The sequence below is a fragment of the Phocoena sinus genome, chromosome 10 (genome assembly GCF_008692025.1).
Source record: "Phocoena sinus isolate mPhoSin1 chromosome 10, mPhoSin1.pri, whole genome shotgun sequence".
Taxonomy (NCBI): Eukaryota; Metazoa; Chordata; class Mammalia; order Artiodactyla; family Phocoenidae; genus Phocoena; species Phocoena sinus.
Window position 1 is genome coordinate 8,514,561 of NC_045772.1, and position 27,166 is coordinate 8,541,726.

A 27,166-nucleotide genomic window follows, 5' to 3' on the forward strand; every position below is an offset into this window, starting at 1 on the left:
GGAAGAGGCACCACAAATGTTTGCTGACTGACTGAATGAATGACCCCATTATAGAACCTCAGGCACATTCTCTACCATTCTTTGCATTATAGCACGTTTGCTGACTGACTGAATGAATGACCCCATTATAGAACCTCTGGCACATTCTCTACCACTTTTGCATTATAGCACATTTTATGCCTCCTAGTTGAGATGCTGTCTCTACAGTGAGGTCAGAAACCACTAAGACAGTCCCATGGTGAGCTTTGTGCTCGCTCCTTAAAAGTGCTAAATCAGAATCTAATTCTGAAATTACACAATGGTTCAGTATGATAAAACAATATCAAAGGCCATGTGTTAAGCCTAGATCCTGTGTCAGCCAATCTAGAACATTTCTGAACAAAAATGAGTGAATTTTTATTGTTCATAATTAACCATTTGAAATTTCATTTATGGTGATTTTCCTCTTTGTTGTAACTTTTTTTTTTTTTTTTTTTTTTTTATGCGTTACGCGGGCCTCTCACTGTTGTGGCCTCTCCCGCTGCGGAGGACAGGCTCCGGACGCGCAGGCTCAGCGGCCATGGCTCACGGGCCCAGCCGCTCCGCGGCACGTGGGATCCTCCCAGACCGGGGCACGAACCCGTGTCCCCTGCATCGGCAGGCGGACTCTCAACCACCGCGCCACCAGGGAAGCCCCTGTTGTAACTTTTAAACCAGTTCTTAATGCAGATGCAAATACACGGGGGAGACTGTCCAGCTGTATATATGAAATTCTCTGCATAAATAATCCCAATTCACTCTCAAATAAATCCACACCATCTTTTATTTTAAATCATTTTTCTTAGTAGGATCCACAACGTAGGTTTACAGATGCACATTTTATTAATCACTTCTAGTATTGACGTTTCAGGTTAAAAAACATTGTTGTCTATGTGAAGAATGAGGATGAACTGTACATTGCCTAAAACAATCACTCTATTAGGCCTATTCTTGTAAGCAGCCTTTGTTCAGGTTCCCCAGGGGCCAGCTTATAACCACGTATTCCCACAGACTGCAAAATCCAATTTTTGTACCCATTTAGTAGATGAAATGTGAATGCCCTAAAGGAAGAAAGCCTTGGGGCTTCCCTGGTGGCGCAGTGGTTGAGAATCTGCCTGCCAATGCAGGGGACACAGGTTCGAGCCCCGGTCCGGGAAGATCCCACATGCCACAGAGCAAGCCCGTGCACCACCACTACTGAGCCTGGGCTCTAGAGCCCATGAGCCACAACTACTGAGCCCACGTGCCACAACTATTGAAGCCCGCACGCCTAGAGCCTGTGCTCCACAACAAGAGAAGCCACCGCAATGAGAAGCCCACGCACCGCAACAAAGAGCAGCCTCCACTTGCTGCAACCAGAGAAAGCTCACGCGCAGCAACGAAGACCCAAGGCAGCCATAAATGGAAGGAAAGAAGGAAGGGAGGGAGGGAGGAAAGAAGCCTTCACTGAGGTTCACTGTCCCATCACTCCTGTAGGAAGGTCAGTGCATGTGGGTACAATGCCCCTGATACCCTAGAGCTGGTGGACCTCACATCACAACCTTGATGACGTGGAATGTGGCAGTATCCACCAAGTATAAAAAAAAAGCCTCTGGAGGCTTCCCTGGTGGCGCAGTGGTTGAGAGTCTGCCTGCCAATGCAGGGGACATGGGTTCGTGCCCCAGTCCGGGAAGATCCCACATGCCGTGGAGCAGCTGGGCCCGTGAGCCATGGCTGCTGAGCCTGCACCTCTGGAGCCTGTGCTCTGCAACAGGAGAGGCCACAACAGTGAGAGGCCCGCGTACCACAAAAAAAAAAAAAAAAAGCCTCTGGGTCGTCATCTGACATTTTTATTCAGGCTCTTCACTGTCATTTTAGGTAGTTCTAACAAGCTCAGATTAGAAGCAGGTACCCTGACAGCATGAAGATGTGATGGTGAGCACACCACTATTAATAGAACCAGAAACACAATTAAAAGCAGACAAAACCTTAAGGAGCACAGTAGTCTATTACAGCACCAAACAATAATAAATATTCCTTTTAATTAAGTCTTGAAGAAAAGATAAATTACATTTCACATGTTTAATGTGGCAGCGTCATATGCAATCCAATTCAGAAAATATTTCCACTGTTTTTTTTTGTGCCCGCACTCCCAAATGATTTCAATAATTCAGAGAACAGAATAATGGGAACCACTCTATCCAACAGTGCTGGGGTAACTTGCAGTGTCCCTTGAGTTCGAATTTCTAGAGTCTGTTTCTAAATCTAGGGTTCCCTCTGAAGCTGGTAACTGTTTCCCCTCCATAAACTTAGCTTCAGTAACCTGGCTCCACAGCAGGGACCCTCAAACCTGTCTCACACTGAGGCCCTGCTTCCCAAGTGCTTCAGGTGGTGGTAACAAGAACTAGAGGCAAAGTGATTCTGCTGGGCACTTTGCAAAGGCAGAAATGCAACCGTGCCGAGCCAGAGTCTGCAGTGAGGTGGGGGAAGTTAGCTCAGACAGTGGCCAGGGCAGAGGGGCACGCTCTTCAGCAGAGGGGGCAGGGCAGGGAGGTCTACCCACTCTCTGTTGCCCACAACACTGTCAGGCAAACACTTCAACTAAGACTTGACAGTTGACAGCTGTCGGTCCTATGTCTTTTTTTCTTTTTTATAAATTTATTTGTTTTTGGCTGTGTTGGTTCTTTGTTGCTGCACGTGGGCTTTCTCTAGTTGCAGAGGGCGGGGGCTACTCTTCATTGTGGTGAGCGGGCTTCTCATTGCGGTGGCTTCTCTTGTTGCGGAGCACGGGTTCTAGGCACGCGGGCTCAGTAGTCGTGCCTTGCAGGCTCTAGAGCGCAGGCTCAGTAGTTGTGGCGCACGGGCTTAGTCACTCTGCAGCATGTGGGATCTTCCTGGACCAGGGCTTGAACCCGTGTCCCCTACATTGGCAGGCTGATTCTCAACCACGGCGCCACCAGGGAAGCTCTGTCTTTTTTTCTTTTAGCATCTCTTTTTCCCCAAGCAAATGCCTCAAAGCTGTGCAATACTATCTCCCCCAGAGCATGAAGCAAGCCCACCAGATCCTCTCTGAGGGAGATTTCTTTACAGAATTATCAAAAGGTAGACTCATATAAATGACAATGTTGTAGGTGGACCAGAAGGACAAGATCAGGGCAAATGGCAAGCTTTGAAAAGTTATTCTACAAGCTTAAGAAAATGGAGATTAATCATGACACAAATAAGGAAACAGTACAAGCATTTCAGTGTCGGTAACTCTCTTGCTTTTCTCAGTATTGTTTACTGTTGTTTTCAATAAAATCAGCTATAGCATTAATTTAACATCTACTTTATGGTAACAAATGCAGGTCTTTAACTTTCTCCCACTTTCAAACCTTAAAACTCTTAAGTAAATTAATGCCTCAAGTAGCATTATTAAGATTGTCAGGTATCCAAACCAAGGCAGTTACTTATTCTAGATGCTTGGCTACGTAAAGACAGACTTTAATTGGTAAAACCCACCTTCTGAGTGGCTTCTTTTTTCTTTTTATCCTCTTTCTTCCTTTTCTTGTCTTCCATTAACTGTTCTTCCCTTTCTTGCTCCTTCTCTCTGTTAAAGTAATGTCACACAAGGTTAAACATCTCTATCCACAGTCTATTTGTGTAGCAAATTAAATGCTTATAGATGGTAGGCAAGGCAACAAACATTTCATCTCTGACTGAGCACACTATTCTACTTAAGCTAGGAGGATACATAAAACTCACCACATTTAGTTATCCCCTTTATTTTGGTTTGTAACCCCTTTTGCAAAACATGACATTAAGTTTGGTTTTAAAGAAACCCATTAAAGAGAGCCTTTATAATATCTTCCTAAACACACACACAGACACACACACACACACACACACACACACACACACACACACACACACGAGATTAATGTATTTCCACTCAGCAAAGAACCTGATTCGAATATATGACAACATCCAGTTGGCTTCTGACAATATTCCTCACAAATAATGCAGAACATGACTTCAGTTTTGGTACACAGGTATTTATCACAACTTAGGTGTTTTCCCATGACATCTTCAGAGCGGTGAACATAAAACCCTATGTTCTAAATTCCGTATTTTTCTTCTGCATTATTAACACTGTATGTTTTACATGTTTTCTACTTGTGTTTTTAAGGCAGTATTGAAGGTCTTACAAACCCATGTATTCCCTATTGGGTGATTTGACAATTAAGATCATCAGGTTTTGCTCTCCTCAAAATAAAACATAAAAAAGAATCTAGTTGAAGAAACATGCTGAATCCTAAGAAACTAAGATAATGTAACTTATAACTCACATTTGAAAAATAACTGTAAAATGTAATATTTATTCTATTATATATTATATTCTTACATATAGTCTAATATTCTAATATATATAGAAAGCTGTCAACTTCTATGTATTGACTGGGAAAAATGCATAAACAACCACTGGTGTGGTGTAGCCACAAGGCAGGAAACTCCAGACGCCATGCTTATTGAATTTCAGAGCTGGAAGGAGAGTTAGGGATCCAGCTCCCAGTTCCAACCTCTGAGCAGATGCTGCCTGCAGTACTTGTGATTTTAGGTGATCCGACACACCGAGTCCACGGTTGCACAGATATCACCTAGATAAAGGCTAAATTAAATGTCAGAGAAATTAAAGAAAAATGTTGAATGTTTGCAGACGTGACAAAGATCACAAAGATGGTCCTTGAAGGACTCAAGTTTGGGGAGTGAAACTCACTCAACCTAGCTAAAAGGAACTGAGGACCCACACTGAGGCACACTCTCATGAATAGGTAAATAATGCTTTATTTATAGAAAACAAGAACTAATAAACAAACAAAAAATAAGTGCTTTACCTATATATCAAGTTTTCAGTGGCTCTTTCTACATTCACAAATACTGCCCTTTCTCCTTCTGTATCTCTGGGCATTAATATACAAAAGCCTAAAGTCCACGATTCATACTCCAAGGCCACTTCCATGAACACTTCAAAAATAAAATCAAGGAAGAGATTTTATTGTAATTTCCTTAGGTTTAAGGCTGGATTTCTTTGGAGTCAGATTGTGTGCCATCAGCCTAAGTGTGAAGTTCTTGGTGAAAATCCACTTGCAGCCGTGGACTGCTTTAAGAAAATGGACTTATGAAAATTGGCAAGATAGATGTTGACCATCTAAGGTAGGCTGGCCACAGATCCTGTTATATTTGGCTCCTACGGCCTCTCGCTTCCTCTGGCTGCAAATGGAAGAAGATGGGGTTCCTCATGACCCAGTTACTGTAACTTGATTTCCATATTTTAAACTAAAACTGACTACAGAAAAAGAGCAACCACAGCCTGAATATCTCCTGTTTAAATATTCAATGCTCTAAAAAGCATTAAGTTGCAAAACTAAAAGTTTATTTTTTAAATGCAATGTAGAAAAATAAAAAGCAGTCTTTTTTTTAGAATTGTGTGATCCCTTTTATACATTACTATTTCAAAATGTCAAGTGATAAACAAACATTGGAAACAGAAGATAAAGTAGTTAAGTCTTTAATGAGACACCTTTTTAAAAAACAACTAACCTTTTCAAATATTTTTTCCTATAAACAGGTAATTCAGGGAAAGGGACTGAAATTTATGTTCACGACAAGCAGATTTATTTCCAAAACAAATATTTTTCAAAGCTTTCCAGGAGACAGGCTGTGCTTTCACCCTGATCTTTTACTCTGTGTGTTGGTAGACTTGAGTCTTCTCTTTAAATTTCACTTCCTTAGGAAGAAATTATTTTCCCAAACCAAGCCTGACTTAAAAGCCTACCATTTGCTTAATAATGAATCAGAAAGTGTGGGGTTCACTTTTCTTCTAATTCGGTTGTGCTCTATCTTGGCTGCACATTAGTACCATTTGGGGAGCCTTAAAACATCTCTATGCTGCATCAGAGCCTAACAGGGGTGAAGAGGGCATCCATGCAGGGAAGGCATCTGTGGTGGTGGTGATGGGAGGTCCATTACATATGGGGGATTGACCAATAAGTCAATATATTAACGATGATGACAATCAGGTTTCTCACTACTGAAAAAAGGAGTTACCAAATGGAAAAGGAGAAATCTCAAATGAACCCTGTAACGTTGGATCAGAATTAGTTATTGGCATGAACTCATGATTTTTAACACATAGAGACTGACATAACAAAAAAAGTAGATGCAACTTTGTGTGCCTATATGTGTATATTTCCTTCATGTATGCAAACACACACGCTTATTGTCTAGCTCTATCACTGAGAGGGCTTGGGAACAAGCAACGTCCAAATACTGTAGGTATGAACACACCTCGAACCCAGATTATGTCTTCTAAATACCATTCTTTACTAAGAGAACCAGAATTCTTTGGAAAAAGAGCTAATGTGGGGGCTTGAACATGGAACTTACAAAATGAGCCTGGAATGCCTATTTGCCAAGAAGCAAGGAAATCTACAAATGATGGGACACGTCAAATGGTCACAAAGGCTTGAAGGGGCTCCTACAAGCTAAATCTGGGACAATATGACAATTAAAATAAGTAATGATAGTAACAGATTACAGGTCATTGCATAAAACAGGAAAACATCAGTCTATACAGATAGAAATAAGTAAATGAATACATTGAAAATGACAAGGAATGTAACAGAGTTTTAAAGCATCACACCATAAAAATACTTACTGATTATAAAAGAGAAAATAGTAATCATACAGAGGAGAAGCCTGGCAGACACTACCTGAATCAATCATCTATGTGAATATCATCAATAATGGGACAAACTGAAATTATGAGTCACCTGATTGGATGCTCTGAGAACACAGCATCACTCCTATGATACGTATAACCTGAATATCACCATGGGGAAACATCAAACAGCCCCAGATTGAGAGACATTTTACAAAACTACTGGTTTGCAATCTTCAGAAGTTTCAAGGTAATGAACACTAAGGGAAGATTGGGGAAGTGTTCCAAATGGAAGGAGACTGAAGAGATACAACCACCAATTGCAAAGTGTGATCCTTTTACTATAAAGGCCATTACTGGGGCCAGTGTTAAACCTTGAAAAGGAGCTAAAGATTAAATGGTAGTAATGTATCAGTGTTAATTTTTTTTGATGGTTTTATTGTGCATACATAGGAGACTGTTCGTGTTTTTTAGAAATACACTAGTATTCTAATTATTGGGGAAAGGATGCACGTGATGGGACATTGGGTCAGCAATTTTTTTTTAATTATTAAGGGAAAAAAGTGTTGTGTTTTTTCCCCCAAAATCATAGTTGTAACTTTTGAGTAAGTTCAAGGTTGTTTCCCAAAACAAAACACCAAAAAACAAACATCAGTAAAACCACTGCCCAGGCAGTACTCCAGATCGATTACATAGGAATCAATGGGGTTTTTTCCCCAAAGCCCCCACCCCCAAGTGGTTCTAACATGTAGTTGGAGTTGAGAACAACTACTCTAAATTCCTGTGCTAAGCCTACACTTTAAAACATATCTATTTATACTTCAAAAATCAAACCTCCCATACAACAATCAAATACAAATGGCAGGGACTAGGTGGGTCTCAGTTAACCTTCAAATGCTTCTAGATCTAGAAGCAGGAGAAATCATTGATACTTTCCCCCATCTCTAAATACACAGCCAGATACAAGCGTAAATACTGTAATCGAGAATAAATCTACAATGATAAAAAGCCAAAACTACTCTTAAAAATGTCCAAAGGGAAGAAAATCAACAGTTTCCTTCTTTCTTCTTCTTTTTTTTTTTTTTACAAATAACCATTAGTTGCAAGAAGTATGTACAAGTGAGTTTTTTTGTGTGTGTGGTTTTTTTTTTTTTTGCGGTATGCGGGCCTCTCACCGTTGTGGCCTCTCCCGTTGCGGAGCACAGGCTCCGGACACACAGGCTCAGCAGCCATGGCTCACGGGCCCAGCCGCTCCGCGGCATATGGGATCTTCCCGGACCGGGGCATGAACCCGTGTCCCCTGCATCGGCAGGCGGACTCTCAACCACTGAGCCACCGGGGAAGCCCACAAGTGAGGTTTTTTTTGAGAAAGGCAGTATCTGAATAAAAGGGGAGATTATCCAATATTCACCTGAGCTGAGGCAGAGCAAGACTCCTGTTTTGCATGCAAGTTCAGAACACTGAAGAATAACGATGCTGACATTCCTAAAAACCTGCTGCTTCTCACATCCAAAGCCTCCAAGGTTCTGAGGCCATGCTGGGGGTGTCCAGAGCTGTAATATCCAGATGACAATTCCCTCGAGCTGACATCCAGGGCCATTCACAGTACAGTTCCAAATTCTACACTTCCCTCATCCACTGTGCAGACCTGACACAAAAACCTTCCTCCTTTTTGTTGCCCAATGACATCTTACCCCGTTGTCAAGCCTTAGCTCAATGTCCGTCTGCTTCAATAAAGCCTTCCCTGACAACTCCAATTCATAAGAAACTCGCCCTCCTCTGTACACCTCACCACCTCTGCCGTGCCTCTTGTCTGGTCCTCGAGGGGTTCCAAGGCAGATGCTATCAGTCACTGGCAGCACCAGAGCATGTAAAATGACTTTTCTATAGCATGGCTGCTTTGACCAGGGCTCTGGGAGGAAGAGCTGGTTTGGGGGCTCCTCTGTGTCTCACTTCCCTTCTACCAGGATGCCCAGGAACTGACCCATTTCTTTAACAAACATCTATGAGCCAGGTACTTTCCTAAGCACTGGAGGTACAGCAGGAACAAAACCAAACCCCAGCTCTCGGGCGGGCTTACGTTCCAGTGGGGTAGATAGGCATCAACCAAGATACAACGAAGTACACGTATCAAATATACATTTCAGGTGGCAACAAGTGCCTCGAGGAGGACGGGGCAGGGTGAGCTGAAGAAGGGTTAGAAAAGGCCTCTCTGATAAGGTGGCCTAGGAATGGAGACCCACGAGGCGAGGGAGATGCGGCTACCTGGGAGAGAGCACTCCAGGCAGAGGGAACAGTAAGTGTGAAGGAATGACACGGGGGTGTTTGGCAAGAAGGCTGGAGCAGAGGGAGTGAGGGAGACAGCGGCAGATGAGGTCAGAGAGGGAGCAGGGCTCTCGTGAGAGTGACTGCACTTTTCAAACTAACCGGGACACATCTCCTGATAACTGAGTAAGGAGGCAACCTGGGACTGGGGTGCACACACATAACCAACACTTCCGATACCTCTAATTCTCACCTTCAATGAAAAGGCCCATTTCTCCCCTCCGGGTCAACACTTCCAGAGCTCCTGCTTCTGTCCTCCCAGGGGCTGGCATGCCTCCCTCAGAGCACCCATCACACTGTAGAACAGCAAGCCAAACAGGTCTACGTTTGCTACCAATGAAGTCTCTGGACGCAGGGGAGTTGCCCTTTCTCTTATCATATGCGCTGAGCACAAATACCAGGACACACTAGGCCCTCTACTAAATGTTACCAAAATGCATGATTACGGAGCAAGCGACACTTTTCTATCCCTTCCGTGGGACACGTGTTCAAGAGAAAAGCCTCAAAGCACCTAATTAAATCACTTAACAAACATACGCTGAGTTACTATTATGTGCCAGGCCTTGATCTAGGCACTGGGCATGTAACAGTGGCCTCAGGGGCTGACAGTCTAGACGGAGACAGACACACACATACACAACACCAGGAAATCATTACAAATGCCATGAAGAGAATAATGCTGGGAAAGGGGCTAGAGAGTGACCAAGAGGGAAGGGACAGGGAAGATGGTGAGCTACTTTACACAAGATGCTCCCAGAAGGCCTCTCTCAGGCAGTGAGAGACCGAAATGCAGAAAATTATCTGGGAGAAGAGTGACCAACCAGGCTGAGAGAACAGTAAACACAAGGGTCCTGAGATGGGAGAGTGCATGGTGTGTATTTGGGGCTTTATTTTTTGAGGGGAGGAATATTCTTCTCCCTCCCTTCCCCAACCCCCCACAGCAAAACCACACACACACCCTTCAGAGTTTTCTGTACTTATCTTGTAATAGTCCTTGCTCACATCAAAAGAACTAGGCATTCCATTTCTTAAAAGCTTCTGTTCTACGTCCGTCCTTCCTTCTTTATCTCAGTGCCCACTTCACGCCAAGCACTGTGCTAGAGGCCAAGATCCAGCAGCAAACTAGATGCAGTGCTGTTGTCCTCCTGGAGCTCTCAGTTTAAATTTTTGTGTGTGTGATAGTTTTTTAAATTATTTATTTATTTATTTTGGCTGAGCTGGGTCTTCTCGCGGGGTGCAGGCTTCTCTAGTTGCAGCACGTGGGCTTAGTTGAGGCATGTGGGATCTTAGTTCCCCCACCAGGGATCAAACCCGGGCCCCTTGCATTGGCAGCATGGAATCTTAACCACTGGACCACCAGGGAAGCCCCTCAGTTTAAATTTTTCAACAGCTGCATCTCGTCTCACAGCTCAGACAACATCTTCAAGGGAGGAACCTCTGCTCTTGCTCTCGCTCTGCGCTCCATCTTTACCAGCACTCTGGGGTACTCTGAAGACAGCCTACAGTGCCATTGGTGTTTTCAAAGTACCAGAACCTTGGATATGTGAATTCATAGCTTGTAATAATCTAGGTAAGAGATCAACTTCTTCTCACAAACTAGAATCATGACCAATGATTCCTGAATTGCTCAAACCCAAACCCATCATGCCTCAAACATCAAGCAGAGGCAGGACTGACAATTTCATACTTGAAAGCAGTAATCACCAATATGCTGACTGGAGTGTAAAGATACTAAGAACCTCAATTCAGCTAAACAGACAGGGTTCATCTTAACAGGAAAGTGTGTCCAGATAATAAAGAGCATCTTTCTTTTCTTGAAGGTGGGGATAACTGGCCACAACACCTGATGCTCTCTGGTCAGTAAGTGTGGCGGCACCTTTGGTCCCAGTTCCTAACCAACTCTACACAATTGAGGCAGACAGACCCGAACGGATACAACATATGAAACATGCCAGAAGCAAACCAATACTGTAAAAGAACAAGCTATCAATACATCAACAACTTGGATGAATCTCCAGGGAATTATGGTATGTGAGCCAATGGTTGTAAGGGAGTCCCAAAAGCCAATCCCAAAGGTTACGTCCTGTATGATTCTATTTACAGAACATTCTGAAATGAATGTTGTTGTCATGAATGTTGTCAATGAATGAAGTAGTTGTTAGGGATTGAGGAGTTGAGGTGGGGTGAGGCAGGGTGATTATAAAAAAGGGTGACACTAGTGGTCCTTATGGTGATGCATCTTCTGTATCTTGTTAGTGGTGGTGGATACACGAACCTACATGTGACAAGACTATAGAACTAAACACACACATACACAAATAAGCACAAGGAAAACGGGGGAAATCTAAATAAGATCGGTGAGTTATATCTGTCAGTATCTTGGCTGTAATACTGTCCCACAGTTCTGCAAGAAGAAACCATCGGCAGAATCTGGGTAAAAGGTACCTGGAATCTCGACGTGTTATTTCTTACAACTGCATGTGAATCTACAATTATCTCAATAAAGATATTAATTTTAAAAAAAGAGCCTCAAACATTGACTCATCTTTTAGTTATCTGTTTAAAATTTTTTAAGGACTTCTACTTTAAACAACTCTTTTAACAGCTCTTTATGAAAGTCACATAAGAGTCAAAAAGAATTTTAGAAAACATTTTAGCCGTGACATTCACAGAAATGCATTCCCTTAAATATTCTAGAATCTACACTTCACTCTAATGTATTCAAATTGTTACAGCTTCATCAGTCAAGGTTCCTTGCGTCTTCGGTACGTTGATATGTGATAAATATGATACCGCTGGATATTTAAAATGTTCCTCTACCATGCAATTCGTAACATCATCCTTCTACTGAGAAGTTTAGTGCTGTGCTAGTAATAAAAGCTATTATTTGACTTTGCGGTGGATAAGTGCATCAATTCAGCCAACGTCAACTCCAAGCCCCTTCTGGCCTATTTCCCAGACTCCCTTACAACTAGAGATTGAAATGTGACTTATGTCCTGCCAGTAAGTTGCGCTCGTGCATGACCTTACTAGGGAACCGACAGGGCACAGGGCACCCCTCTTCTCAGGGAACAGACATGATGTGGTCCTGGAGCCAAAACCTCTAACAGCGGTTTCCTGAATGTACAGGAAGAGGAAAAAGCTCCCGTGGGGCCGCCAGTTCCGTGGTGTGATTCCCAAGGATCTGTGAGACAGCATCACCATTTAATAAACCCCTGGCACCAGTGAGAGTGAATTAATTCTATTGTCTGACACTAAGAACTCTGTCCAGCACAGATATATATATAAGCTTTCCAAAGCACACGTAATATATGTGACTTGTATAGACGTTTATTTCCTTAAAAGACAAACGGTAATCTCGGCAATTTATAAAACAGTAGGAAAATAACTAGACACAAAAGCATTAACATTCATAACCAATTAAGGATTAATGATACCACACATATCTGGAGTGAGGAAAACTAACAAAAGGAGTGCAATGAAAAGAGTTAAGCAAAGTGCCAGAAGTATCCATTTAGAGTGTTTTTAATTAAAAATGCACACAGAAAGAGAGCATGTTGGAATAAATCCATTTCAGCAGAGGAATCACATAGCAGGATACTCCAAAGATCTGTGTTGGATTTGTTCTGAACATATTTTCATTTGCTGGATCTGACTGAGGGAATTTAATGGGATGCTAATGTAATTTGCACACGGTATTAAATTAGTAGACAAGGCCAAACAGGACAGAGGCATCAAAATCATTCTAACACTGAGTGGCTCATGGGAAGAAAACCTAGAAAAATTAAGGTAAATATATTTTTCATTAATTTAGAGGGATGCAGAAATTTCTCCTGCCTTCAGTTGCACTGTGTAATATGCAATAGGCTATTCTTTTGTGCGTCTAACAAAATTAACACCTCTCCTTCTACATATGACTTACCTTTCTACAAGAGGCTGCGCAAAACAATGCTTCTCAAACTTTAATGGGAATCTTGTTAAAATGCAGATTCTTATTTAGTAGGTGTGGGTTGGGACCTACAATTCTCCATTTCTAACAAGCTGCTGGTTCCTGGACCTTACTTTGAATAGCACAGGTACAATGCACTTACTTGGTTGTTCTTTCTAGGAAATTATGGAATTGTAGTTACTTCTCCAAGGATAAATATTAACTTCATTAACATCAAGCTTATGCCTCGCTATTCCCATCTGTGTTTCAGTGCCAAATTACAGTGTAATCTTCATAAAGATACATTAAAAGTCAATTAAACAACTTGTGTAATATCAAATATGCATAAAATTCAATTGAAACGATGACATCAGGAATAGCTAGGACCAAATGTGTGCAGGCAAAAAATCCATGATGACAGCAAATGTAAGGCATCAATAGTTGAAGGGGACCATCAACTGCAGGGTACGTGCAGATTTCAGGTATGTCAAACGTAAAAAGAGTTTGCGTTTCAGAATCAATTAACTATGGCAATAATACTTTTGCATATATAACCTCTGATTCTAAGCATCTCACAAATTCCCCCACTTTCCATAGATGAGGCACATGCAAGGAATAGGTTTATTTGGAATTACTCAAATCAAAGGAAGATAATACATTTAAAAGACCTTGTTTTCACTTTCAAAAATTCCATGTGGCAAAAGTTATAACCAACGATGCGGGAGGTTTTTCCCTGCGAAACCCTTCAGGGTTAGAATGGTACCTGAGGAACACCTAATTTGAAATGATTCTTCTTATACTTTATATACTGTTGCCATGCAGCCCAGCAATCTATAACAAAACCTTCTATTCAATCTTAGTGCAGCTGTGTAGGAAGTTCTCTATATTGCTTTGGAAATTACCTCCTTATAGCTCCCACCCACTGGTCCTAGGCCTTCCTTTTCAGACCGCACAAGTTAAGTCTTCTAAATCCGTATTTGTAGTCATCTATCATGCATCCCTGACGCTTTCTCAGTTTCTTCAAACATTTCACATGTGACCTGGCTTTCTGCCCCCTCACCACTGGGGTCATTATCCCCTAAACATGTCCAGTTTGTCTACACGCATCCAACTATCGGTTAAAGCAAGACCAAATAGAGTAGACCTGCCACTTCTTACCTGTCCCAGATAATATTTCACTGCCAATACAGTCAAAGAGCCAGTTTGCCTTCTTAGCAATCACATCTTTCTGAGTTACAGCTACCTCACACCCCTATTTTTCACAGTACTGCTAAGTTACTTCTCCAAGACTGTGTGCACGATCTCACATGTGTCTCTCCCAAAGTCCTCTGTGCCAGACTGTCTGTCAGCCTACCACTGCGGCCTCCTACAGTCTTCCCTGCACTGCAGGGAAAGGGCTGGAACAACATTTCCCAGAATCCCTTTCTCTGTCTGGTCTAGGTTGGACACAGCCAATGAGAGGCTCTCTCTTGGTCTGGAAGGCAGAAGTCAGTATTCTCTAAAAATAGTTGCAAGCAGACACGTAGGCAGCGGCAGACAGGACTTTCCACTTTTACAACAGCTTCCAGATGAACTGGAGCCATACTGGAGCTGCAGGCAGCCGCTGAGATCACTGCTTCCCTGGGAACCCAGCACTCTACTTTCATCAACAATAACAGTGGTCTCCCTGCATTCCCCCACCCCAGCCAGACTTCCTAATGGTTTTGTGAGCCTTTAATTCCCTATAAAAAACCTTTTCTTCTAGGAAAATACAATGGGTTCTACAAAAGAAAAAGCTACCAGAATTAATAAATGACTTTAGCAAGGTTGCAGGATATAAGATCAATATACAAAATCAACTCTATTTCTATATACTAGCAACAAACAATCAGAAATTGAAATTGTAAAAAATCCTATTATAGTAGCATGAAAACTTACAAAATACTTAAGGACAAATCTGATTAAAAAAATGTCCAATCCCTGTACACTGAAAACTATAAAATACTGATGAGAGAAAAATTTTAAAACCTAAATAAGTGGAGAGGTATACTGTGTTCATGGATTGGAAGACAGCATTGTTTAGATGTGGATTCTCCCAAAATTAACGTACAGATTTGACACAATCCCTATCAAAATCCCAGCATGACTTTTTTTTGTTTAGTAGAAACTGACAAGCTCTTTTTAAAATTCATCAGGACCCAGAATAGCCAACAAGGTTTAAAAAGAACATTTGGAGGACTCACACAACCTGACACCCAGACTTATTATAAAGGTACGATAATCAAGACAGCGCAGTATTGGCAGCGGCATAGACAAAAAGTTCAATGAGAGAGAACAGATTCCAGAAATAGACTGACACAGAAATGGACAACTGATTTTCGAAAAAGGTGCAAAGGCAATTCAGCAGAGAAAGGATAGTCTGTTTTCAACAAATGGTGGGGTAGCAACTGAATAGCCATATGTTTAAAAAAGAACCTCAACCCATACCTTACACCACATACAAAAATTAACTCAAAATGGATCGAAGACCTGAATATAAAACTAAAAGAAAACACAGAAAAGAAAATCATTGTGATCTTGGGTTAGGCAAATTATGTCTTAGCTACAACACTAAAAGCACAATCCACAAAAGAAAAAAAGTTGATAAAGTTGATTCATCAAAATTAAGGACTTCTGCTCGCCAAAAGATGCTGTTAAGAGAACAAAAAGAGCAGCAGACCGGGAGAAAATATTTGCAAATCACTTATATGATAAAGAATGTGCATCCAGATATATAAAGAACCCTCCAAACTCATTAATATGAAAACCCAATTTTTCAAACGGGCAGAAGATTTGAACAGACACTTCACCAAAGAAGACGCACAGATGTGGCAAATAAGCACATAAACAGATGTTCAACATCATCAGTCATTAAGAAAAAACAAATTAAAACCACAGTGAGGTGATACCACACGCATACTTATTAGTATGTCCAAAATTTTAAAAATGGACCATACCAAGTCTTGGCAACTGGAACTCTCTCATGGTGGGAATGTTACATGGTAACCAGTTTGGCATTTTCTTAAAAAGTTAGACACCTACCGCATGACCCAGCCTTTCCTTGCCTAGGTATTTACCCTAGGGAAAAGAAAGCATACATCCGATACAAAGACTTCTAAATGAATTAGTCACAGCAGCTTTATTTGTAAGAGCTGAAAACTGTAAACTACTCAACGGTGCATCAACAGGTGAATGGATCAACAAATGGTGGGATTGCATACAATGAAACGGTTCTCAGCAATAAGGGGAATGAGCTACTGATACACATAACACGGATAAAACTCAAAATAATTATGTTGAATGAAAGAAGCCAGATGAGAAGTACTGTATGTTCCATTTGTATTAAATTCGAGAAAATGCAAACTAATCTACAAGGGCACAAAGCAGACCAGTGGTTACCTGGGGGCTGGTAAGGGGCAGGAAGGGGTGAAAAGGAGGACTGACAAATGGGCAAAAAGAGACTTTGGGGGATAAAGGGTGCATTCCTTATCATGTGTATACACAGTTCAAAATTCAGTGTATTCTGAACACTTCAAATACAGGCAGTTTAGTATATGTCAATTATACCTCAATAAGGGGCTGAAAAAAAAGAAAGAGGAAAAAACTCTTTCCTACATGGAATACCTGGAATGGCCTGTTTTCCTGGCAGAGCCCTGACTGTGCACTGGTACCAGTGAGATTTATCAGTTGAAATTTCACCCAGGTTGGGACTTCCCTGGTGGAGCAGTGGTTAAGAATCCACCTGCCAATGCAGGGGACAAGGGTTCGAGCCCTGGTCCGGGAAGATCCCACATGCCACGGAGCAACTAAACCATGCGCCACAACTACTGAGCCTGTGCTCTAGAGCCTGCGAGCCACAACTACTGAAACCCATGTGCCTAGAGCCCGTGCTCCGCAACAAGAGAAGCCACCGCAATGAGAAGCACGCGCACCGCAACGAAGAGTAGCCCCTGCTCGCCACAACTAGAGAAAGCCGGCACGCAGCAATGAAGACCCAATGCAGCCAAAAAATAAATTAATTAATTAACTAAATAAAAAAAAAAATTTCACCCAGGTTGTGCACACTGTTCCCTAAGATGGCAAATCTTTAAATCGGAGCTTCTGCACGGATAATGTTCCTATGAGTGTAAAGTTTCATTTTTAAGTGCAATGAAGCCTCCTGTAAAAGAAAGCTTAATAAGGCAAATGTCTGAACTTTTAGACCTTTTTATTTCATTGCTTTAACTCTCTGGACTGCTATAAACTACCAGCATGTTCACTGGGATTTTCTCCTGATGTTTCCATTCAGTTGGTAACACCTATATAGTGTGTTCATATTATAACTCTGAATCAAATCTGCTAATTTTTCAACCATTCTTTTGGTTTTGCTTGCCTCAAACTAAGGTGTTCTTCAAGCTCAGAGGACCCCTTAGGTTTTAAAGAGCTAAGATTTGGTGAATAAATCTTTGTTAACACCATCTCACATTTTACTCCTGAATGTACTTTCCCACACGCTACAATTAACATGCTAGGTTCCTAAAGACAGCCTGAAATTAGGAGTAGTTTTACAAGTAACCGAACAGGCTAAGGAGCAGCATCAGGATGAGGGCTATACCACATACTCTAATATTTATATCCTGGAACCACTAAAAACTATGTTTAAACCTTAAGGGCCAGACAAACACACAAAAGCCAGAGAAACACTCTACCCTTAGTATTCAACAGCAAAGAAAGCGAAAAGAAACAAGGTATAGGAGTCCAAGCCAGGGTTCCAGAAATCACTATAAAATAGTGATGAAACACAGTTCCTCAGCAGAAAAGAAAATAAGCTTATCGATCAGAACCCACAGTGGGAGGCACATGTTATTTAGGGGAAGAGCTGACAACTTATTAACAGTAGGTAGTGGGGCTGCTTTCACAAACATTTACGTGCTTTTGTTGTTATACTGCTTTCCCACCCTCCTTTGCCTGCTTCCACGCGTGGTCAAACACAATCACTATATATTAAGAGAATAAAGTATAATAACTGATCTTTGAAATCAGTAAGGTTGTTAGCAATTCAACCAAAATCACAGTAAGTGGAAACTCCATTAAAAGGCAATTTTAAAGCAATTAAAATGTGACATGAGAGTATGCAGTGTCCACGTGTATCCAGGAGGACTCAGTGGGCAGGATATCAAAATGCCTGAAGTGCTTCCACATGTCTATCCCCAGCAGGGCCTCATCTCTGAAGAAGATGAGTCAGAAGCCTTGGTCTGAGGTTCGGACCCTTGTGTGTGCACTCCCAATGGAACGGTCTGGAAAGTTTGGAGAGATGGTGGAAGGTCTGTTGCCCACCTACACAGGAGAAGGGAGTTGGGAAGTGTGTGCCCTTAACTGGGAGCCATTATCCTCAGGCTCTGGACCCTCCTCTCTCACTGACCAAGCCACTTTCTCGGGGCTATGTGTGAAAGCCACTTGCACACGTAAGAAACAGGGCTAAACAGCATGCATGAAAATCTTTAAAAGCATTACTCAGATCTAAGGGGGGGAGAAAAAAAGGAAATTCAAACAATAATCCATTTGGCTCTCCTCTGAACAAGGTGGGAGGGGTCTTATCATATTGCAGGCCTCCAGGGAAAGTGATTTTTGTACATCGTTCTAGATCTGTGCCTTAAGAGAAAGCCAAACATTTTATTCAGAAATTAAAATGGAAGAGATTTGGCCTTTCCTCAGATATCACACAGTATACTGCAAACAATGAGTGAGACAGGCAGTGTGTAAGCTTCCTGATTATAATGCATCACTATCACTTTATTAAGTCTATGCCTGTTATTCTAATTCTGGAAATCCTCTGAGAAAGGGTGCTATTTGTGACACTTATCTTGGTATCGAAAAATTAGCAGAGAAGGAAATCAACTCTGAATTCAGGATTCCACAGGTGACAGTCGTACCCTACTTCTCAATGCTCTTAATTTGTGCTCTATTTTCAGAATAGTAAAAACGGAAAGTCATGTTCTTGTGTGCCAGTTATCATTTAAACCTAGCAAGTTGAATGATAATAACTGAGTTACCTTGAGGGATATGTACATTTCTGAAAGATAAGCATGTTTAATAAGTAACCAACTACAGAGTAAAAATAACTCGTGAACTTACATGACCCATTTTTTCAATTAAAATTATACAACAGTGGGAAAATGACTCAAAATTTAAAATACGATTTACATACAGCCTTTTGGGAACAACTAAGCCAACATGTACCTGTGCTTGATGCTTCAAGATCAGATACAGGATGCCTAATTCCATTTAAGATGATATTCAAGGCAGTTTTGTACCTAATTTCTACTTAGGTAACCTGAGGAAAATTTTTAGAGAGTAATTTACTATTGTAATCTTTAATAGCATCACCCAAATCTAAGGAATTTCAAATCTATGTTTTTAATACTCTCAGTAATAGCTAAGTGCAAATATCATGTTTTTCTGAGAGAACACTTAAATTTCTCTTAAGCAAGGGATCAAGATCTTTTTTTCCCTGCAGTTAAGAATTACGCTTTCTATGTATCAATTGAGTCTAGAGAGTCTCAAAGAATGTATGCAGTATTTCTGTATTTTTTTGTGTGTTTCAGGACCCTCAGTTTCCCACATCTTCAAAGTTCTTTTGATTCCACCTCCCACAACCCCATATCCAAGCATGGTCAATTACAAGCAGAGCCCTCTACCAAGGTCACCAGGTGAAGAGAAAACACATACTCTTTGAAGTATGACAGTTTCAAGATCAAATTACATGTATCTCTCAAACACTAATGGTAGGAACTTGGACAAATTACCTGGCTTCTAAGTCAGTTTCTGCATCTATAAAATGGGGGTTATACTAGTTATCTTGAAGACTGGTTGTGCTGATTAGATATGATGAATGAAAGCACCTTACAATACCCAGCCTATCGGCTGCTGCTGCTGCTTCTGGCAGCGGTGTCTTCCCCCTTCTCCTCCATATCAAGCATCTATTATGCATAAAGCACCAGATGAGGGGCTATGGTTGATACACAGGGGGTATGAGATACACACCATTTCTGAGACATACTCAAGAACCACCATGACTCTAGAGAATTAAGACCCATATCTCAACACCTTACATGAAAATAAACTCCAGATGAAGGAAAGGTTTAAATATAAATGGAAGAAGGAAGGAAGGAAATCAATAAAGCACTGAAGAAGCTGGCTAATTTTTCTTTTCATAATTACAGAGTGAACAAAGACTTTCTAACTGTGATACAAACTCAGATCTCATAAACAAATGATTGTTGTATCTATATAAAATACAGATATTTAAAAACTTTAAAACAATTATTATGATAAAACCCACCAGGAGCAAGATCAGTATTTGCTGGGAAAAATATATTAGCAATTTATATCACAAAGAGCTAGGTTCCGTAATACATAAAGAGCTCCTACAAATCAATAAGGAAAAGGCCAACAATCCAATAGAAAAGTAGGTGAAGGAAATGAACACATAGTTCACAGATCACATCTAAAACATGAAAAGATGGTCTACTGCATTCCGCATAAGAGAACACCATATTAAAACTGTACTGGGATACCACTTTTCACTTACCAAACTGTCAAAGACAAAATTTGTAAAAACACAGTGCTGTCAAAGGTGCCAGGGAAAAAGGGATTCACATATGTTGCTGGTGAGAATATAAACTAGTAAAATCTCTCTAGAGGACAATTTGAAAGTTTTCTATCAAAATTAAAGTGTACATAGTCTTTGACTCAGCTATTTCACTTTTAGGAGCATATCACAGGAAAATAACTGCACATGTGGGAGATTATGCATGTAAAGGATATTTGCTGCAACATGTTTGTAATGGCAAAATATCGGAAACAGTCAGTCCATCAATTAGGAAGCTGGTTATATGAATTATAGCTTATCCACACAAGGAATACTATATAATTATAAAAGGAAGCTCTTTATGTACTAATGAAAATAGATCTTCAAGATATATTGTTAAATTCAAAAAGCAAGCCGCAAACAAGTGTACTTTAATTACCATGTAAGAAAAAGAGGGCTTACATGTAGTTCTTTATATATGAACAGATACTCCCTGGAAAGAAACATTAAAAAAAACTAGTAACACTACAGCATCAGAAAAGGAAAAGCTGGGTGGTTGTAAGACAATTGTATAACTTTTTTGACCAGATAAATTCAATTTTAAAGACTATATTTGCAAATGATACATCTGATAAGGGGTTAATATCCAAAATGAACTCATACAACTCAACATCCAAAACAAAAAAAAACAAAAACTTGATTTAAAAAATGAGCAGGGCTTCCTTGGTGGCGCAGTGGTTGAGGGTCCGCCTGCCGATGCAGGGGACACGGGTTCGTGCCCCGGTGTGGGAAGATCCCACATGCCACAGAGCGGCTGGGCCCGTGAGCCATGGCCGCTGAGCCTGCGCGTTCGGAGCCTGTGCTCTGCAACGGGAGAGGCCACAATAGTGAGAGGCCCGCGTACCGCAAAAAAAAAAAAAAAGACAACAAATGAGTGGTGGTGAGGATGTGGAGAAAAGGGAACCCTGGTACACTGTTGGTGGGAATGTAAACCAATGCAGCCACTATGGAAAGCAGTATGGAGGTTCCTCAAAAAAATTAAAAATACAGTTACCATACAATCCAGCAATTCAACTTCTGGGTATTTTTCTGAAGAAAACAAAAATACTAATTGGAAAAAGTATATGCACCCCTATGTTCACTGCAGCATTGTTTACAATAGCCAAGATACAGAAGCCACCTAAGTGTCCATTGATAGATGAGTGGATAAAGAAAACATGATAGGGGCTTCCCTGATGGCGCAGTGGTTGAGAGTCCGCCTGCCAATGCAGGGGACATGGGTTCGTGCCCCGGTCCAGGAAGATCCCACATGCCGCGGAGCGGCCGGGCCTGTGAGCCATGGCCGCTGAGCCTGTGCTCCGCAATGGGAGAGGCCACAACAGTGGGAGGCCCGTGTACCGCAAACAAAAAAAAAAAGAAAGAAAAAAGAAACAAAGAAGACATGATATATATACACAATGGAATATTACTCAGCCATAAAAAAGAATGAAATCTTGCCATATGCAACAACCTGGATGGACCTAGAGGGTATCATGCTAAGTGAAATAAATCAAACAGAGAAAGTCAAATACCGTATGACTTCACTTATATGTGGAACCTAAAAAACAGAACAAAAGAACAAACAGGACAAAACAGAACAGACTCACAGACACAGAGGACAAACAGGTGATGGCCAGAGAAGTGGGGGTGGGAGGATGAGTGAAATAGGTAAGGGATTAAGAAGTACAAACTTCCAGTTACAAAATAAATGAGTCACAGAGATCAAATGCACACAGCCTGGGGGATATATAGTTAATTTGAAAAAAGAGAGAGTAAGATGTTACCACTGGGGGGAAATGGTAGAGGGTACACAAGATTATTTCTTAAAACCCTTTTTTTTTTTAACCACCATATTATTTCTTACAACTGCATGTGAATCTACAGTTATTTCAAAACAAGAAGTTTAAATTTTTTAAAAATCTATTTTATTTGAGTAAGCAATATAAAATGGATCTGGAAGTCACATGGGCGGTCAAGGCAGTGATGCTATCCTGACTTCACAAGAAGCGTCACTGTTTGGCTTCAGCACGGGAACCTGATTCCCCGTGAGAGCCCTCCATCCCCCAGACAAGCCCCCTCCCTCTCCGCCTGTCTGGCCCATGCCCACCCCCCCACCCCCGCCCCCCCTGCACGCCTGGAATGCAAATCCAACTCCTTTCTTTGTTTCCAATCAAGGCCTTCAAATAGCCAAGAAATTTCCCCTTGGTCATCTCCCCATCCCCTTTTAAACCCCTTTTATTCCTGACACCTCAGCATTTTGGATAGTGGTACACAGAGGGAACTGTGCAGTCCACCAAATATGAAGATACAGGCTATCCAGATAAGCCATGATAGAATGAAAACTTCCTCAAGCGATAAGCTGCAAATGGACAATTAAGAGGTTTCAGGGACTCGCAACTTTTACCTCCACGAGGGGCTATGAGATGGTGTGAAGAGAGAGAAGGTCAGGGGAGACTCCAAAGAGCAAGAATTTGTTGCTGTCTCCAATTCTCCTGGGGTTGAAAGTGCCCACATTATTAGGTATGAGCCATCATCCTGCCTCCTGGCTACACCCTAAAATGGAAAAAGAGATGGATGGGCCAGGACACCTTAACTCCAGGACATTAGCCATCAAAATCCTTCAATTAAATCACCCCTTATATGGATTCCAGGCTCACCAAGCAACCACCTAACTCTAAAACACAGGAAACCTGGAATAAGGACAGATTGGGGCAGAATGTCCAATGGGAGCCAGGAGGTAGACAGGAGTCAATAACGGGGGCAAGAAGGGAGCCAATTATCTTTACCTAAGAGAAAACCAGCAACGAAACAAATCTGCGTTTACAAGTTTCCTGAGCACTCAGCCGGTGTAGGAACACAGCTCCTGAAACACCAGCAGACACCCAGGATCTGTCTTAGGAGTATAGGTAAGTACTACTGTCAGACAGTTCATACACCCGAAAGAAGGAAACCACCGCCCTGACAAAGAGAAACTATATGCTATGTTGTGTCACAGGGAGTAGTGGAAGAACCGGAGTCTTCGACATGCTGGCGGGGCCTGAGCGTCTACACACAAGATAGAATGCTACAGGCATCAACAAAACTGGCCGTGACGGTGGGGTGAGCTGGGAAGGGCAGGAGATGGGATGCCTTACAGGGATTCCACCATCATCAGGAAACCTGAAGCTTCCCAGAAACAGCCAAGAAACAGCCAGAAACAGCCAAGCCCTCTCGCTAAAAGCATATTAGGTGGGGCTTTGGGTTTAAAATGTATAGTTATTTGCTTTCCGTTACATGCCTCCTTTAGCTTTATGTTTTTCACTCACTTTATTTGACACGCTCTGGGCCCTTAGCAAATTAGACCAACAAGCCCAGTCTTGAAAAGCTAACAACCGCTCTCCAAATACACCAATTTCCTTTTTCCTAAAACAAAGGCTTTAAAAGGGAAAGGAAAGTGAGTGCGTTCACAATTCCTGCCAATTTTCTGGCCAACTTGGGGTTTCCACAGTTAAGCTTTCCACTCTTGTATGTACATCTTTTGCTACTTTAAAAAAAAAAAAAAAAAAAAGGATGAAACAAGAAGGGAAATCAAAACACTATGCACCAGAACTAAACCACAGAAGTGCTAACCAAAAGGGAGAAAAATTTCCAAGAAGATAAAATGACTTAAGCAAACACTTGAACAACAGTGAGCACGCAAGGCTAACAAAACTATTTTCTGCCTCCAGCAGGGAAAATTCAAACAGTTCCTCCCTCCCTCTTCTAAGTCACTCTAATGTTGACAGAGTGACAAAGGCTCCCCAGAAGGTGGGGCTGGGGAGGGAAGGGGGCTCAACCTCCACCCCTCTCTCCAATGGAGAGGAAAGAGCACCTGAGTACATATACACCGCCCTGCCTTACATCCTGGTCATACTCGGGATTCCGGCTTCAGCTCCAGGAACATTGTGGCCTGGTTCATGGTTATCAAGAATCTGGGGATCCTTCAACAAGGATTCCCCACTACACTTTCCATAACCCACAAGTAACCAGTACTATAGATTTAGGATTCAGGAGGCCAGAGCATCCAGGCTAGGAAATGCTAAAATGCTCCAACTTCTACCCCTCACCTACTATAACAGCAGTTCTCAGCAAGATCAGCTGTGAGCTGTAGCATAAACTGTTGCTAATAAAGTTCCTATGTTTCCTAATGATTTTTTCAAAAGGAAGGGCTTCCCTGTGTAATAAACCATTTTTCTCCATGCAATCATTTAGTGCCTCCTATAGGCCACACCTTGTTCTGGGTACTCAGGATACAGGAGAAAAAGATGGAAATGGTGTTCACACTCCAGTAAGAGAAAACCGGCAGTAAGCCAACTAACTAATGAATAATATGATTTTAGTAGCGACCGATGAAGAAATAAAGCAGGCAGGGTAATAGGACAGAATGCGGAGAGGTCAGAGAATGGGTTCTTCCGGATAAGGTTAAGGGAAAGCTTCTGAGAAGGTGATATTTGAAAAAAAGCCACGTGGGGAAGGATGTTCTAGAGAGAGGGAAGAACCAGTCTAAAAGCACAGGAAGGGAACCAACTTGTAAGTGAAAGGCACAGTTAAGATCCGTGTGGCCACTGTTGACACCAAAGTATTTAGCTGAAGTCTGCAGGGTAAAAGGCAGTTAGAAGAGTAGGTGCTGGCATGGGGTTGGGGGGAGGGGTCCACAGCGAACACCTAACAGCACCTGCTATCATGTCCAGGACTCTCTGTCCTCCCACTGCAATCAAAGAACCTCCAGCCTCCTGCTGGGCCTCCTCCAGCCCGCATTCCCAAGCCTGGACCTTTGCTTAAGGTGATTTCCACCTCCAGAAATGACTCTTGCTCCTTCAAACAGCTGTCCCTTGGTATCCACAGAGGACTGGTTCCAGGAGCCCCCATGGACACCAAATCTTCGGATGTTCCAGTCCCTTATACAAACGACGGAGTACAGTCGGCCCTCCGTATCCGCGGGTTCCGCATCCGTGAATTCAGCCAACCTGGGATAGGGAACCCGCGGACATGGAGGGCCAACAGTATATTGTTTCCATCTAGCTGAAGTTTCCCCACCCAAGTCCCAGCCCCTCCACGTCTTCCTGTTAGATCCAAATGCAAGGATTTCCTGTAGGCCCCAAGCACTTATTCATTTTTTTTTAAGCAAATATTGACTGTCCACCTTCTAAGTGCCCAGTATTATCCTAGCCCTGGGAACCAGACACAGGTCCTGACTTCGATGGCTCAGCCTGCTCTCCCAGGAACAGGAACTGGTAAATGACAATTTCTACACAATGGGGTAACTATAACAATAAAGGTTCATTTGACTTTTAATCAGATAACTGCCTCTGACAACAACTTCACTCTTTTGTGGGTATATATGATGTCATCTGCCCCATGAGCCTGCTTCCCAGAATGCCTAGGACGTCTGGTTTAAGCCTGTTGCTCCTCAAAAGTGTCCTGGTTTGGACACTGACTGAACTCACTCTACCCATCAGGATCAAGCCTCCACTTCTGAGCCTGGCTTGTAAAGCCCTGCCCTGCCTGTGGCCTCAATTTACATCTCCATCTCCTCTTCCTTGCCTCCCCAAACAAACCTTCACCTTCCTGTTACTAGAACCCACTGCCACCTTCTGCCTTTTCCCCTGGTCACCCTGTGCCACCCATGTTTAGTCCAAGAAAGGCACTCAGTAAATACTTGCGAATACTAAGAAATAAAGAGGATGTCTGTCCAACCGTCTCTGGGCTGGCTTGAGTCTCTCTCCTACAGAAGCCTTCTTGGACAGCACTTCCCTGCCCTGCTCAGAATTCTTCACTATCACCTAGTCATCAATACGTTGCCATGTAATAGGATTTTACAATTATTTCTAGTATTATTAAATTAGGTCACTGTCTCTAAGAATATTATAAGCACCCTGAAAACAGTAGCCCTAACTCTATAAACTATTATAAAGAAATAAGCCTGAGATGGGCTTCCCTGGTGGCACAGTGGTTGAGAGTCCACCTGCCGATGCAGGGGACACGGGTTCGTGCTCCGGTCTGGGAAGATTCCACATGCCACAGAGCGGCTGGGCCCGTGAGCCATGGCCGCTGAGCCTGTGCGTCCAGAGCCTGTGCTCCGCAACGGGAGAGGCCACAACAGTGAGAGGCCCGTGTACCGCAAAAAAAAAAGAAATAAGCCTGAGAATTTAACAATCATACCAGGATTTACTGTGACAAATAAGTTTTTCCCTCTTCAAAGCAGTTATCTTGAAGACATCTCTGTGTTTAGTCCAGTAACATTTCCTTGGGTCAAATAGTTTAGTAACTCCCCTTTCAGACTATACCAGTGCTAGGGCACTTTTTTCAATATCTGAACAGCCTGCTTTATGAAAACAATGCTAATCTGGATGCATAAATCCTAGAGGACTGGCTTAGAAAGAAATCACATAGCACACACTGTGCATTTCGTTCCTGACACTGCCTTACACACAGTAGGTGTGCAGCCCACACTGTCACTGAACACATGAGGCAGTGCATCTGGAGCCCTGGCTCTGCATCCAACACTCACCAGCTCTGGGTCACACACGTGAGAGAAGGAATTTGGCTAGATGATGTCGGGTTACTTTCA

General features: G+C 42.1%; 1 protein-coding gene across 8 annotated transcripts in view; it reads right to left on the reverse strand.

The window, feature by feature from the left end:
- TNRC6B (trinucleotide repeat containing adaptor 6B) overlaps window positions 1-27,166 on the reverse strand; it is a 261,599-nt gene that overhangs the window by 82,341 nt on the left and 152,092 nt on the right. For all 8 annotated transcript variants that reach the window (XM_032645308.1, XM_032645301.1, XM_032645306.1 and 5 more), the window contains one exon: window positions 3,499-3,586. In XM_032645308.1, the coding sequence (XP_032501199.1) occupies window positions 3,499-3,586 (88 nt within the window). The remainder of the gene's footprint in view (window positions 1-3,498; window positions 3,587-27,166) is intronic.